Source organism: Bufo gargarizans, chromosome 2, assembly GCF_014858855.1.
Source record: "Bufo gargarizans isolate SCDJY-AF-19 chromosome 2, ASM1485885v1, whole genome shotgun sequence".
NCBI lineage: Eukaryota > Metazoa > Chordata > Amphibia > Anura > Bufonidae > Bufo > Bufo gargarizans.
This window is the reverse complement of record NC_058081.1, coordinates 111,360,263-111,376,802: the sequence shown is the minus strand read 5'-3', so window position 1 is coordinate 111,376,802 and position 16,540 is coordinate 111,360,263. Positions and strand designations below refer to the sequence as shown.

The 16,540-nt window shown below is 42.9% G+C and overlaps 1 protein-coding gene across 1 annotated transcript in view; it reads left to right on the top strand.

Annotated features, from left to right (window-relative positions):
- The window catches only part of LRRK1 (leucine rich repeat kinase 1), a 121,139-nt gene that overhangs the window by 13,823 nt on the left and 90,776 nt on the right, over positions 1–16,540 (top strand). Inside the window, exon 2 of the mRNA XM_044279409.1 lies at positions 2,632–2,767. Within this exon, the coding sequence (XP_044135344.1) occupies positions 2,701–2,767 (67 nt within the window). The 5' untranslated portion in view covers positions 2,632–2,700. The remainder of the gene's footprint in view (positions 1–2,631; positions 2,768–16,540) is intronic.

Sequence of the window (16,540 nt, the reverse complement as noted above, 5' to 3'; positions counted from 1 at the left end):
TAAAAGGTGAAACTACCATATGAGAGACTCATTACATGCAAAGCGAGATATTCCAAGCTTTATTTGTGATAATTTGGATGATTATGGCTTACAGCTTATGAAACCCCAAAGTCACACTTTTGAGGTACCCTTTGCTCAGAGGGTATGGATTAATTAGCTGACTAGTGTCACACTAGAATATTGAACCTTTTCACAAAATAAAAATTTTAAGCTGCATTAATGCTATTCCTTTTAAGTTACATTACTGAAATAAATGGACTTTTGCACGATATTCTAATTCTTCGAGTTTCACCTGTATAACTCTACTGTGTAGATTATGCACTACCTCTCCCCCGACTGCACAGGCCAAGTGGGTGGTGCGAATGCCTCGGATGTCTGAGGAGGATTGGAGTGAAATTCTGTCTTCTCATATGCGTGTATTCCCAGGAGCCAATATTCGGGTCTCTCAGTTGCTCATCACTCACCAGGCCTATCTTACACCTAGTAGAATTTATAAAATGGGTCGCTGGTCGTACTCTGAATTCCCTAGGTGTAGGCAGGAGCCAATTTTTGGCATATGAACTGGGTCATATTTCTACATTCTGGAAAGACATCGTCACTTGCCTAAGTGCTATATTTGCAACTTCTCTTCCTCTGGACCCCTTCTTATGGTTGTCTGCTTTGATGGATGACTTGCAATGGTCCCACATGAGTGTATTTTCCTCCTTGAGTCATTGTTCATGGCGCAGAAAGCAATTGCCCTCAGATGGATGGCGGACTTTCTCCCTACTGTTGCCCAATAGAAGTATCTAAGGTTACTTTCACATCAGCATAGCCAGATAATGCCAGAAACTGCCAGATTCCCATTGACTACAACTGGATCCTACAGAGATCCTGCCGCTTTCCTGCATAAATGATGGCCTTCAGCCAGACAAAAAGTTGCTCATGCACGACTTTTTGTCCGACCAAAAGCATAATGCTGGAAAGCAGCCAGATCCCCGTTGGATCCCATTGTAGTCAATCAGGATCCGGCGATTCCTGGCTTTATCCAGCTATGCCAGATATGGTAAACTTCAGCAGGCTGTTCCAGAACAGTCGTCCGGATTTCAAAACGTTCATATGAAAGTAGGGTTATATCATAATAGTAGGTGTCCTAATAAGTTCTTTTAAATTTGGTCTACTCTAGACACAATAAATGATATTGATACTCTCTCCTTCTCAAAGTTCTTATATGTGTTGCATACTCATTCCCCCACCAGTCTGTATAGTTTGTCTTTCTCTGTATGGTTTCATTTTTTCTTTTTATTTCCTTCTTTAGTTCCTGCATGATGTCTACAATGCCTCACTGATGTATAGGCTTTGTAATTTTTGGTAGTCTTACTGAGTCACTGGCTTGTTCAGAAGTTATGATCTAAGGGGCACATTTATGAAGACTGGGGTTTTAGACATTATTCTTAATAAACCCCTAAGCTGGTGGTGAATCTGCCGGAGCTATGAAGACGCAACCGGCCTCTTCATAACTTCGGTAGATCCACCGCCACTTCTAAATGTAAGACCGCTTCTGAGCGGTCTTACATTTAGACCTTTTTCTATTCCCTGAAACAGGCGTAGAAAATGGTAAATCAGACTGGCCTGCCGACCCGTCCCCTTCCCCAGCCACGCCCACTTTTTAAGACCTGGCGTGAATGGGGAGAAGTCGCAGATCGCGCCTGAAATGTGCCTAATATAGGAGTATTTCAGCTTCATAAATTACCCCCTACGTGTTGTGTTTAGAACCAAATTGAAAAAAATAATATTGGACCAACTGGCTTCCACATCCTGCATTTATTCCAATATATAGCAGGCTGCAAAATACCATCCACAGATACCTTGTAAGTTGACTTGTAACCAAAGTTCAGCTTTGATATGGCCATAAATCATTTTAGAAGATTATTTAGGAGAGGAGACAGTGCTCTTAGACAGTCAGTCTAGGCATGTCATTCTGCAGCCTGCTGTGTATTGGAATGCATGTAGGCTGCAGTAGCAACGGTCCAAAAATGCTCAAAAGTTGTCCATAGCCTTTACAGTATTTTATTCAGATAATGTAGGACAATCAAGTTGTATAGAGCTACTCTTTCTGCTGCTGTCAGCCATTTAGGGGCTTCATTATGGTTTCTGTCAGTGGAAATGAGCATGTACTGAGGGTACGGTCACATGTAGCTTTCACCTGGCATCTGTAAACCAGGCCGACGTGGTTTCACCGCAAATCAGTGCGGATTTTAAATTGCTTGTTAATGACCACACTCCACACAGTTTTGGAGGTGGACCTACAAAACCCTACAACTCAACTAATGTATCCCTGCAAAATGGTAGGCCATTTAAAAAGCACAACGATTGATTAGCTGTTAAATCACATGTTGGTGTGGTTTTTTTAATGTGTCGGAAGGGAGTCTCGGCCATTTTGCACCCACTGTGTGACCATACCTTAATTTTTGGAATGTGTAATGAATTTTTGGCTATGATTGGTATGCATATGACTGATTTGCAGCACCTCCTCCCCCCCAAACATTCAGATTAACTATGTGTTGCTGTAATCTAGGGGACTAGTATGCTTTGGATACCCTTTATGAATGTGGGCATATTATTAACAGATGATCTCTTATTTTTTAATAGATGGACATTTCAAGCAAAACATCTTCTCGGTGAATCGAAATTACACTGCCAACAAGCTGGTCATTGAAGATGTATTGGTGTGTGGGGGCAGAAGCATGCGCTGGAAGTCGCGCTGGAAGCATGGATTCACACAATGGTAACGGCTCCTTCCTTTTTGTAATTCTTTATGTAACAATTTTCATATGACAAATATTAATATAATATAATAAATCTGAGACCGTTACACAGATTGGATGAAATGTCTGACCGCAGAGGAGCCCTTTTATATTCACTACATGGCCAAAAGTATATGGAGTTTTATCTACGCTCATCGCTAATGGATCCATAAAATCAAGCACACAGCCATGTAATCTGTATAGCCATGCAAAGGTCCTTTGCGCCGCAATATGTGACTTCTCCTTGCTCATGCCAGGTCTAAAAAAAGTAGGCAGGGGCATGGGCATTTTCTGCACACGTTTTAGGGGTAGAAAATGGTCTAAATGTAAGACAGCTTGGAAGCTGAAGAATTTAGAAGTGGCGGTGGATCCACCAAAGTTATGAATCCACAGCCAGGTATAAGGGATATTAAGACCAGCGTCTAAACCGCCAATCTTAATAAATGTGACCCATAGTTTATAAGGCTGAAACACATTCGTCCATCCAGTTCAGCCTGTTATCCTACAAAGTTGATCCAGGGGAAGGCAAAAAAAAAACTCTGAGGTAGAAGCCAATTTTCCTCATTTTAGGGAAAGAAATTCCTTCCCGACTCCAATCAGGCAATCAGAATGGTAAGAGCAGTGAGACTATGGAGCTCTCTGCCTGAGGAGGTGGTGATGGTGAGTTCACTAAAAGAGTTCAAGAGGGGCCGGGATGTATTTCTGGAGCGTAATAATATTACAGGCTATAGCTACTAGAGAGGGGTCTCCAGGGAGTTATTCTGATTGCCTGATTGGAGTCGGGAAGGAATTTTGTATTCTCCTAAAGTAGGGAAAATTGGCTTCTACCTCACAGGCTTCTACCTGGATCAACTTGCAGGATGACAGGCCGAACTAGATGGACAAATGTATTTTTTCGGCCTTATGTACTATGTTACTAGAATAACTCCCTGGAGACCCCTCTCTAGTAGCTATAGCCTGTAATATTATCACACACAGAAATACATCCAGGCCCCTCTTGAATTCCTTTATTGTACTCACCATCACCACCTCCTCAGGCAGAGAGTTCCATAGTCTCACTGCTCTTACCGTAAAGAATCCTCTTCTATGTTTGTGTACAAACCTTCTTTCCTCCACTAATTTTATTAGTGGAGCTGCAACTGGGTGTTACCAGTAGGGCCTTTGTTAACACACAGTTTTAGATCTTTTAAAGAGTCACTAAGTGACATATCAAATGTTTTAATTGGTGGTGGTCTGAGCACGCAGACCCCACTGATCGCTAGAACGAGAATAGTAAAACACTTGCATATCATATCCAGCGAGTAGCAGGCGCTCTGTGTGACCCCTGCCTGAGGTTAAGACATCACTATAAAATTATTGAAAACCCCTTTAAGTGAGAACAAATTATGTTTAACCCTTTCTGCACCTGGGAGATTTTCTATTTTTGCGGTTTAATTTTTCCGTTCACGTTGCTGTGTGTTTTTTTTTGATAAGTTGCATTTTCTAATGGCACCATGTATTATTGCATATGATGTAGTGGGAAGATAAAAAAATCCAAATGTGGTAAAAAAGACACAATTCCACCATAGTTTTATGGGTTTCGTTTTTAAGGTGTTCCCTATGCGGTAAAATTGACCTGCAATCTTCATTCTGTAGAAAGGGGATATCTTGTTTTAACTGGAATACTTCTTTAAGGGAACACTTAAAGGGGTTGTCTCACTTCAGCAAATGGCATTCATCATGTAGAGAAAGTTAATACAAGGCACTTACTAATGTATTGTGATTGTCCATATTGCCTCCTTTGCTGGCTCATTCATTTTTCCATCACATTATGCACTGCTCGTTTCCATGGTTACAACCACTCTGTAATCCAGCAGCGGTGGCCATGCTTGCACACTATAGAAAAAGCACCAGCCTATGTGCGCTCCCATGGTCCCGGCCACCAGAGTAGCTGGCGCTTTTTAGTGTGCCAGCACGACCACCACTAATGGATTGCAGAGTGGTCACAACCATGGAAACGAGCAGTGTACAATGTGGTGGAAAAATGAATCTAATCAGCTAAGGAAGCAATATGGATAGTACATTAGTAAGTGGCTTGTATTAACTTCCTCTACATGATAAATACCACTTGCTGAGGTCAGACAACCTCTTTAAGCATCATAGTAAAGCCTAAACATGAGGGATATGATTCCATCCAGTTAGAAGCATAAGTAATTGTGAATCAGTTTCACCTGATTTGGTGCTAATGAAAGTGACCTCAGAAGCACAGGACAGACCGCAAGCCTCTCCAAAAAGGGAATGGCTTTGCAGGTGGTGGCCACTGACAATTACTCTCTCCTTATCCTTCCTGGCAGTTTTGTGTTGTGCTATTGACACATGAGGTGGTAGCCCAGTCAGGATGCCCAGGTAGTTCTGCTTTTCCAGTATTTATGATGCTGTTTAACCCTTACAGTTCTGGAATGTATGGGATCACACTGACCTAATGCTGTCAGTGTTATATAATACATTCCAGAACTGTAACGGTTACACAGCATCATAAGTCAGTCCGTGCTGCGAGGTCAGGACAGGTGCTCTCGCTGACACACGCTTTGAGCCCAATGCACGTGAAAGGTGCCTAACACTCTTGTGCTCCTCTAATCGATCCTCAACTCTGCTGCCAGTTTAATCCACTTTGCACTAATTTCTCATCTTCCTCTCTCTTCACTGCCCTCCCATTGCCCAGGGAATTCAATTCAGAATACTAACAATGACATACAAGGCTGTCCACTCTATGTCCGCTCCGTACATCTGACACAATCTCCATTTACAGTCACACACACTCTAATCCTCAGAAGTCCTCCTTCATTGCTGTCCTCTTCTCCACTCCTCATGCAGCCATCTACGGGATTTCTCCTGAGCATCCTCCAATCCTCTGGACCTCACCACCCCAATCATATCAGACTCTCCCCCACCATCCAGACTCGCAAAAGCAACCCAAAATCTCACTTCTTCAGGAAAGCCTCCAATCACCCTGCTGCCACCACATCTCCAGATGAGCAGCTTCCACCCAGTTGCCTCCTTCCCATCTCCCTTGTACAGTAAATTGTAAGCCCTGGTGGGCAGGGTCCTCTCTCCCTCTGTAGGAATCACTCAGTTCATACTTATTGTATGTAAAACCTTTTCAGATGTGCAGCAGTGCAGAATTAATAGCACCTTCAAATGAAGAATAATAGATGATTGCTGGAGACCTCCATACTGGGCTTCACACTGATCAAAAGAACAGGGGTCCTAGGTCTCCCATTTCTCCTCCCCACATGACCATAGTGGGACGTCTGTGGGACTGAGGGAGATGGCTCCATTTAGACTACTCGTCACCATGATCATGCGTTTTGATCCACTAAGTTGCCTATTCAGTTGGTCGGTGTAGTTGAGGTGTCCTTGATTCTGTGGCTTTGGGCTTTCTGGTAATTTTCATTAGGATTATTTAGTCTTCAGTGCCGTCCTTGCAGACATAAATGCCATAACTCGAGTGGACCTATAGTGAAGTCTACAGGAACCATCAGGACTTGCTGGGATCCATTTAAAAAAAGATCAGTCATAGATGTCATGTCTCCTTTATGGTGGACACTGCTCCGCTGAAACATCATTATGTCTAGTTCCTAAAATAAACTTCTGGGAAGGGAAAATATTACCAATCAGGCCAAACGTGAAAAACAATGCAGGGAACATTTGTTCTGTTGATTTCAATTCCAGGATATCATCACATTAGCATATTTCTCCATAGGAGCTTATTCTGTGGTTTCCCATGCCAGCCAGGCTCCACGGGGAGAAGAAACTGGGGTAACACGTGACACCATGACAATTCTCACTTATCACAGTCACAAGTACCACTCAACTTAAAGAGGTTATCTGGTTTCTGAAAAAAATAAAAAAATAAATAAAAAGAGCCATAACTGTTAGAAAAATTCTAATTAAAAAAAATTAAAACACTACTCGCCATTTCAACCCCCATCAGCGCCCCTGCAATCTTAAACGCCGGACTTAATAAATGTGCCCCATAACTTTTGTCACACAGTTTACAGAAAAATATGATGTTATATAAATTTTTTATATTATGTCGTTACTATGACAATCTTGTGTGTGTTTTTTAAACTGTTATGTATTTTATTTTTTTTCCATTTTCAATGGACTTACTAAATGGAAAGAAAAATACAAACTACAGCAATCATGTCCAAAAGTTCTAGTTTACAATATTTTAGACAACATACCAAGTTTTAACCCTTTGAGCCCTGGAAGTTTTTGCTTTTTTGTTTTTCACTCTTTTTCCATTCCAGGGTCATAATTTTTTTTTTTTCTGTTTACATAGCTGTATGAGGGCTTTTTTTTTGCAGGACAAGTTGCACTTTCTAATGCCACTATTTAGAGGGAACCTGTCATCAGAAGTAGTGACAGAAATGCTGATGTCAGCGGTGTGTTAGCCATGAGCTAAAAGTAAGTGGTTGCTGAGAACCAGCATCATAATCATTGCAGCCCAGGCCTTGGAAAGAGTCAAATCTACCCGAGAAGAGTCATGGTTATCCCTAATCTCCTGCCCTCCCGCCCATCTGCTGATGACTGGCAGTTCTCTCCTAGAGAGAAAGGGAGAAAACTAGGTAGAAGCCTGTCAGCCATCAGCAGGTGGGCAGGAGAGCAGGAGATTAGGAATAACCAGGACTCCTCTCAGGCAGATTTGACTCTCTTCAGGGCCTGTTCTGTAATGATTGTGATGCTGGTTCTCAGCAACCACTTACGTTTAGCTCATGGCTGACACACCGCTGAGATCAGCATTTCTGTCACTATTTTATACTGCCCTCAGTGACAGGTTCCCTTTTAATATTGCATATACAGTGGTGAGCTGGAAAAAAAAAAAACGCAATTCCGCAACATCGCCATATTCTGACCCCTATAACTATTTTGTAGTTACGTGTACGGAGCTGTGTGAGGGCTCATTTTTTGCGGGGTAATCTGTACTTTTTATTAATACCATTTTGGGGTGTGTACACCTTTTTTTTGATCACTTTATATTAAATTTTTTTGGGAGATGTAGTGACCAAAAACCATCAAATTTTTCAGTTTTGCTGTATGGGATAAACATTTTTGGATTTTTGCACCCGGCGATGCCCATGATGTGTATTATTTTTTTATTTTTTTTATTGTTTATGTATTTTTAGTTTTATTTTGGAGAAAGGAAGGTAATTTGAGTTTATATTTAAAACTTTTTTTTTTTTATTGCTTTTATAGGGAACTAGTACAAGCAATCATCAGATTGCTTCTCTCATAGACTCCAATGCAGTCTATGGGGATTATATTATAAAGACAGAGCCGGCAGCACACTGCATGCCTGCAACACACGTTTGCCCACAGGATCTGAGGGTTCAAATGTCCGCATTCGGCATGCATTACTGCCGGTCATGGACATTAGGCCCTGGTGTCAGCAGGCACCCAGCTGCTAAGGCGCCATCTTTAAAGACCCGGCATGTGGAATCTAGGTTTTGGGCGGAGGAATCTAGGTTTTGTAGGAGACAGGCTGGTAAGGCTATTAGCTTTATGGACAGGCCTTGGTCTTCACCTGCGCTACCGTATGTCTCTTTTTATGCCATCTCAAGAGTCAAAAGCAGAATTTCTGTCATACAATGCACATTGGTTAATACAAAATAAATTACTTTATTTAAAAAAAATACTTTTTTTTTTTTTAAATAAGCTTCATTAATTTGCACCCTCTGTAATAACTGTATATTGTCAAAGAACTACCAATATGGAGGTTTGCAGTGTCTTGACCTCGTGAGCATTGACAGTAAGTTATCTGGGTGTGTTAGGTGAGATGTTTGGAGCAGTACTTTATTTATTTATTTACATGCAGGAAATCATGAAAATATACATTATTATTATTTATTATTATTTTACACTTTTTGAAGTGTTGAAGGGTGGGGTACACATCCTAGCACAGGCCATATAGGTCCATATACAGTACTTGTATCAATGCACTTGGACAACTGAAACATGTAGAGATGCAAAGTACTTCTGGTTCAATCTTATTTTTTCTGTATTTGTCTCTACGACATAATCTTTTCATTCTGAAGAATTGTGCAGAAAGGATAAAGGTGGGTTTAGTCTTTAGGTCTATTTTCTAGCCGTGGACGCAATGGAAATGTGTCAGTAGAGGAGACGGGAAGCCTCTTGTTTGACATCTCACCTTCCAGTGGAAAATGAATAGGACAAATGTCTAGTGGCTTTCTTCTCCCTGCTGTCATGTACATTGTATTCTATGAGAATTTGAAATTCTCAATGCACACGATGCAGATTTTTTCCGCGCGGCTTTTGACCTGCGGTGCGGATTTTAAAATCCGCGACATGTCAATTAATTTTATTTTTCCTGACCGGATTTTCTTCATTCGCTTAGTGAAATCCGCACCAAATCCGCATGCAAATCCGCACCAATTAATGCGGATTGACCACACAGATTTGCCTGCAAACACCTGCGGATTTCAGTGCGGATTCTCCGCACATGAATCCTGAACGTGTGCATGTACCCTTACAGTCAGTGGGGATACGGTGCTGAAGTGGAGAATCCGGCAGGCTGCTCTGTTCCTGCCGGATGGAAATGTGAACGAAGCTGTAAATGAACCTGCTGGCTCTGCCAACATGGTACTAGCTTGGGGAGAATCAACCCTTTTCAGGCGAAATACGTGGAATGGACCTTCTGAAAGCAAATGCTGACATGACAGGAGTCCCCCGGCAGCACCATCCTCCATATGCTGTCTTGAAAACCTCTGAAGAATCGGAAGCTTATGTTACTCTAATGGGACAGGGAATTGAAAATTGCCAGGAAGGCTTCAGACGACGCGGTCTCCCCCTCCCTCTTGTCTCCGCCTGTCTGAGGTGAGCGGTCCTCCGCACAAGGTCCTGTATCCAGAGATGCTTCCATTGCAGGAAGGTCATCCATACTGAGACGGTGACCGCACTAGTGCTCTCTGGAAGAAGCTCGCTTTCATGTAGTCGCTTCCATTCAAGCAAACGATGAAAAGGTCAGTTGTTTTCCCGGTCTCCCTCCTACCTGTATTACATGGTAATCATCACATGTGCTTGTTGTGTAAGATGCAAAGGATTTCCGCATGGACGCTGCGTAAGCCATGTCATTGCCTTCACTTTCTTCCTATGTCCTGAATTCACAGTAGAAATGTCTTCTCCCCCAAGATGGAGACATCGGGTTCTAAGATATAAATAGTTTTCTTTCCTCTGGAGTTGGAATTGGCGCAGTGCTTTCTGTGTAGTTGTATTCAGTTTAGGACCGGAATCCATTGCTGAATGTACTGCTTTATTTGGGTCCATGGTCTGAAGACTGAGGGCTCATGCACACAAACGTATTTTTTGCGGGTCGTCTGTGGACCCGTTCACTTGAATGTGGCCGCAAAAGATGCAGACAGCACACCGTGTGCTGTCCGTGTCCACGCATCCGTTCTGTGCCATCTGCAAAATTTTAGAGCATGTCCTATTCTTGTCTGCATTACGGACAAGGATAGGGCTGTTCTATTAGGAGCTGGTCGTTCTGTTCAGCAAAATGCGCAATGCACACGGCGGTATCCGTGTTTACCACAAAACAGCCAACGGCCGTGTGCATGGGCCCTAAGACTGTGTGCACAGCGGCATGTGCAGTCCATGCGTTTTTGTAATTTTAGAGCAGAAGGCTATTGTGTAATGATTCTGTAATACTGCGTCTGAAGGAACATGCCACAATATCTTCTCATATAGAATCTGACAGAGGAGGCCTCTTTGAATACAGTACGGCTCAAGTTTATGGGCACCAAATTACAGGCATAATAGGTTTATGTGCACTTGTACAGAGCTGTAATACACTGGTGTGCACTTGTACAGAGCTGTAATACACTGGTGTGCACTTGTAGAGAGCTGTAATATACTGGTGTGCACTTGTACAGAGCTGTAATACACTGGTGTGCGCTTGTACAGAGCTGTAATACACTGGTGTGCACTTGTAGAGAGCTGTAATATACTGGTGTGCACTTGTAGAGAGCTGTAATACACTGGTGTGCGCTTGTACAGAGCTGTAATATACTGGTGTGCACAAGTACAGAGCTGTAATACACTGGTGTGCACAAGTACAGAGCTGTAATACACTGGTGTGCGCTTGTACAGAGCTGTAATACACTGGTGTGCACTTGTAGAGAGCTGTAATATACTGGTGTGCACTTGTACAGAGCTGTAATACACTGGTGTGCGCTTGTACAGAGCTGTAATACACTGGTGTGCACTTGTAGAGAGCTGTAATATACTGGTGTGCACTTGTAGAGAGCTGTAATACACTGGTGTGCGCTTGTACAGAGCTGTAATATACTGGTGTGCACAAGTACAGAGCTGTAATACACTGGTGTGCACAAGTACAGAGCGGTAATACACTGGTGTGCACAAGTGCAGAGCTGTAATACACTGGTGTGCACAAGTGCAGAGCTGTAATACACTGGTGTGCACAAGTACAGAGCTGTAATACACTGGTGTGCACAAGTACAGAGCGGTAATACACTGGTGTGCACAAGTGCAGAGCTGTAATACACTGGTGTGCACAAGTGCAGAGCTGTAATACACTGGTGTGCACTTGTACAGAGCTGTAATACACTGGTGTGCACTTGTACAGAGCTGTAATACACTGGTGTGCACTTGTACAGAGCTGTAATACACTGGTGTGCACTTGTACAGAGCTGTAATACACTGGTGTGCACAAGTACAGAGCTGTAATACACTGGTGTGCACAAGTACAGAGCTGTAATACACTGGTGTGCACAAGTACAGAGCTGTAATACACTGGTGTGCACAAGTACAGAGCTGTAATACACTGGTGTGCACAAGTACAGAGCGGTAATACACTGATGTGCACAAGTACAGAGCTGTAATACACTGGTGTGCACAAGTACAGAGCTGTAATACACTGGTGTGCACAAGTACAGAGCTGTAATACACTGGTGTGCACAAGTACAGAGCTGTAATACACTGGTGTGCACAAGTACAGAGCTGTAATACACTGGTGTGCACAAGTACAGAGCGGTAATACACTGATGTGCACAAGTACAGAGCTGTAATACACTGGTGTGCACTTGTACAGAGCTGTAATACACTGGTGTGCACATGTAGAGAGCTGTAATACACTGGTGTGCACAAGTACAGAGCGGTAATACTCTTGTGTGTGCCTCCAGTTATAATACAGTTATATACGCTTGTACAGAGCTGTAATACACTGGTGTGCACTTGTCCAGAGCTGTAATACACTGGTGTGCACTTGTACAGAGCTGTAATACACTGGTGTGCACTTGTACAGAGCTGTAATACACTGGTGTGCACATGTAGAGAGCTGTAATATACTGGTGTGCACATGTAGAGAGCTGTAATACACTGGTGTGCACAAGTACAGAGCGGTAATACTCTTGTGTGTGCCTCCAGTTATAATACAGTTATATACGCTTGTACAGAGCTGTAATACACTGGTGTGCACAAGTACAGAGCTGTAATACACTGGTGTGCACTTGTACAGAGCTGTAATACACTGGTGTGCACTTGTACAGAGCTGTAATACACTGGTGTGCACTTGTACAGAGCTGTAATACACTGGTGTGCACATGTAGAGAGCTGTAATACACTGGTGTGCACAAGTACAGAGCTGTAATACACTGGTGTGCACAAGTACAGAGCTGTAATACACTGGTGTGCACAAGTACAGAGCTGTAATACACTGGTGTGCACAAGTACAGAGCTGTAATACACTGGTGTGCACAAGTACAGAGCTGTAATACACTGGTGTGCACAAGTACAGAGCTGTAATACACTGGTGTGCACAAGTACAGAGCTGTAATATATTGGTGTGCACAAGTACAGAGCGGTAATACACTGGTGTGCACAAGTACAGAGCGGTAATACACTGGTGTGCACAAGTACAGAGCGGTAATACACTGGTGTGCACAAGTACAGAGCGGTAATACACTGGTGTGCACAAGTACAGAGCGGTAATACACTGGTGTGCACAAGTACAGAGCGGTAATACACTGGTGTGCACAAGTACAGAGCGGTAATACACTGGTGTGCACAAGTACAGAGCGGTAATACACTGGTGTGCACAAGTACAGAGCGGTAATACACTGGTGTGCACAAGTACAGAGCGGTAATACACTGGTGTGCACAAGTACAGAGCGGTAATACACTGGTGTGCACAAGTACAGAGCGGTAATACACTGGTGTGCACAAGTACAGAGCGGTAATACTCTTGTGTGTGCCTCCAGTTGTAATACAGTTATATACGCTTGTACAGAACTTGTGCTTGCTTGTACAAAGCTCTAATACGTTTGTGTGCTTTTCTACAGAGCCATATTATGCTCGTGTGCATGAGTAATATATTTCTTTTACATTTTTTTTTCACCTTTCATAAAAACGTCTGTACCCCTGTAAGGCTTTGTAACACGGGACCAGAATGCAACATTAATTATATATCTCATTGTATTTAAAACTACGTAATTATTACATGTTATTTAAGGTCTATTTTTATTGTACGAATATCTCTAACATTTTCATACTATAATTTTTAGTAATTGCCTTCACTAACATTGCATTAACTATTTTACTCTTTCTAGCATGACCTATTGTAGTACGCTGGAGCCACATATATAATAATGATATGAGCGATATAACAAGAATGTGTTTATTATTGTTATTCTTTGATATTTATGTACATGGATGTATTTGTGACATTGTACCGTCATTAAGTCTTGCATAGGGAGAAATGAGGTGGTAGATTTGCTGTTCTTTTCTGAAAGGGACCTTTCCCGTTACTGGGAATCGTTCCTTCGTTGGTGTTAAGAGTTAACTATGCATCTGTCCTTCAGAAGTGGGAGAAGAGGCTCAGAAGCTGCCTTGCTATAGATATAAACCTCAGGAGTCCTCTCAGATGTCTTAGTGACTTGACATTTGCTGAATAATTAACTAGCGGCAGTAGTCATGATGTGTCTGCATTATGTAAGGCTGAGAAGTAGAGACAAGCGCCGGTCCCTGCTGTCGGTGTTACATCGGTTGCACGGCCACTGCTGGTAATCCTGGGGCCACAATGTTCCGAAGTGCCGTCCTTCTGTACAGAGTGCCTTGTGTCCATGTTTTGTCAGTACGGTCCGGTTTTCCTTTTTCATGTAAGATAAGACTTAGGGTGATCACAAATACTTGTGGTTTATCCGCTTCTATATTTAACTAAGAAAAACACCCATCTGTCGCTATCTTTGTTTTCTCCAGAATCTGTTTAAATTACCACATCTTGTGTGAACTGTCTTCGTAACGTACCAGAGAGCGACAAAACCTGTTCCAGGTCAATCCCATGTCGTGGTTTTGGGGGAATTTTATGTTTCTCCTTGTGGAAACCACCAAGTTGGTGTAGGGAACCTTATAGGTCAGGCAATGCTCCCTGGTAAAAAGGAAAGGTAAATAAGCTCTTAGGCCAAGTTCACACTTCAGTTATTTGGTCAGGTACTTCCATCAGTTAGGGCTCATGCACTCGACCGTATGTATTTTGCGGTCCGCAAAACAGGGATCCGCAAAAAATGTGGATGATGTCCGTGTGCATTCTGTATTTTGCAGAACGGAACAGCTGGCCCCTAATAGAACAGTCTTATCCTTGTCCGTAATGCGACAATAATAGGACATGTTATATTTTTTTTTTTGCAGAATGGACATAGGGACACAGAATGCACACTGAGTCTTTTCCGTTTTTTTTCCAGCCCAGTTGAAATTAATGGTTCCACATAAGGACCTTTAAAAAAAATAATAATACATTTTGTGTGCGTGAGCTCTTATTGTGGTACTCTAAGTAGGCTTCACTACTGGTTTTTGCTCACAATAACTGATGGAAATAACTGACCAAACTGAAGTGTGAACTCTGCCTTATCCAGGAGGAGAAAACCTGGCTCTATAGTGCCACCTGTGGAATTGCTACCCTTTAAGTTACTGTTGGGTCCTTTTAAACAGGCCTTGGAACAATCATTTGGGATTTAAGCCAACACCATAAGAAAAACCCATCTGCAGAGAGCTGTTTTGGGCTTTTTTTTTTTGCCACTCATCAGTGCAGAGCATTGGCTGGCCTATAAGAGTCCCTACACTAGACTGTGACAAGCATGTACCCTTTCTAGAAATGTCTCCTTTTGCTATACTAGGAGCTATCTGAAACAGAGAAGGAAAATAAAAAATCCTGGATGGACCAAGTTATTGTCACGAGGGTGTCAAGAGCCACGTCTGACTCCGTTATACCCGGGGTCAGGAAGTCGCAGCGGGTGGCTGCGCGCTCTATGTCTAAAGATCACGGTGTTTCTTAGTGTTTGTTTTCTGTGTTTGCCTTGCTATCCTTTTTGTCTCACTCAGGGATCCGTAGCTTCTCCTCCTCAGCTGTTTCTTGTCTGCCACTCCCAAACTCCTTATATTCTCCTCTCACACTTCTCTTGTTGCCAGTTATAGAGCTTCCTGCCTGGACATCTATGCTGACCCACTGGAGCTGAGAATCTGGTTGTTGTTCCAGAGTGCTACCCTCCGGATCCCTGTTGGGCTTTTGTTGTCTCCTGTTGTTGCCCTCCTGGGATTATATATTTAGTTTGTATTGTCTGTCCTCCCCTTGGTGTTTTCCTTTAGAGCTAGTGGTGCGGACTAGTGTTCCCACCGCCCTGTTCACTATCTAGGGCTCATCCTAGGGAAAGCCAGGGTTTTAGGCACGTGATCGGCGTACGGGTGAGGAACCCGTCTAGGGACGACAGGGCAGCCAGGCGCCAGGCGCAAGGTGAGTCAGGGGTCACCACCTTCCCTCTCACTAGGGCAGGGCCTCCCTCTTTCCCTCCCTCTGTGTCACGTATGTGACAGTTACGCCGATCGTGATAGTTATCTTGTTTTACCGCAGCCTCTCTCTGTACTTGCTGTGATCTGGTACATCTTAAGCTGAGTTTACATCACCGTTTAGCTTTCCGTTCTTCTGATCCGTCAGAAGAATAGAAAAAAAAACGGATCTGTAATTTTGAGCATCAGCAAGGCTAGTTTCACACTAGCGATATTTGTCCGGCTGATTCTCGGCATATTTGCTGGGTTTGCAGCCGGATCTACGCCAGTCCCCATTATAGTTAATGGAGCCGGACAGCATCCCTGTAGCTTCCAGCAATACCGGATACAGAGCGATCCGGCAGACTGTTCTCTGCCGTAACAGTATAACGGATCGGAGAACCGCTAGTGTGAAACTAGCCTTATGCTCAGTTGGCATCAGTTTACACTAAAAATAACTGATCTGTCTTTTGAAGGTTTTTTTCTCCGTCAAAAATACCTGATCTCTAACGTTAGTGACACAAACTGATCATAGCTGATGCTCAAAATAACGGATACATTTTTCAAATTTCTCTGTTCTTCTCACGGATCAGAAGAACGGAAAGCTAAACGGTGACGTGAACTCAGCCGTAGGCAGCCATTATTCTGCTCAGTCAGTTTTCATGAATCTGCCCCCTACAGGTTAGTTTATACCTGTACGCCACACCTGTGTTGGAATTTGCGCTGGGTGAATCCATTCAAAACCTCTGGCTGCTTAGGTCATAGGATAAGTCCAAGAATGTGAACAGGATCCAAATCATATAGGAGCATAGTCCTATAAAGTCAACCAGACAGACTAGTATGCCACAAATCACCATATAGTATATCTTATAAAAACGCCTGTGTTGTAAGCCATACAGATTACAAATTCTTCAGGAGCG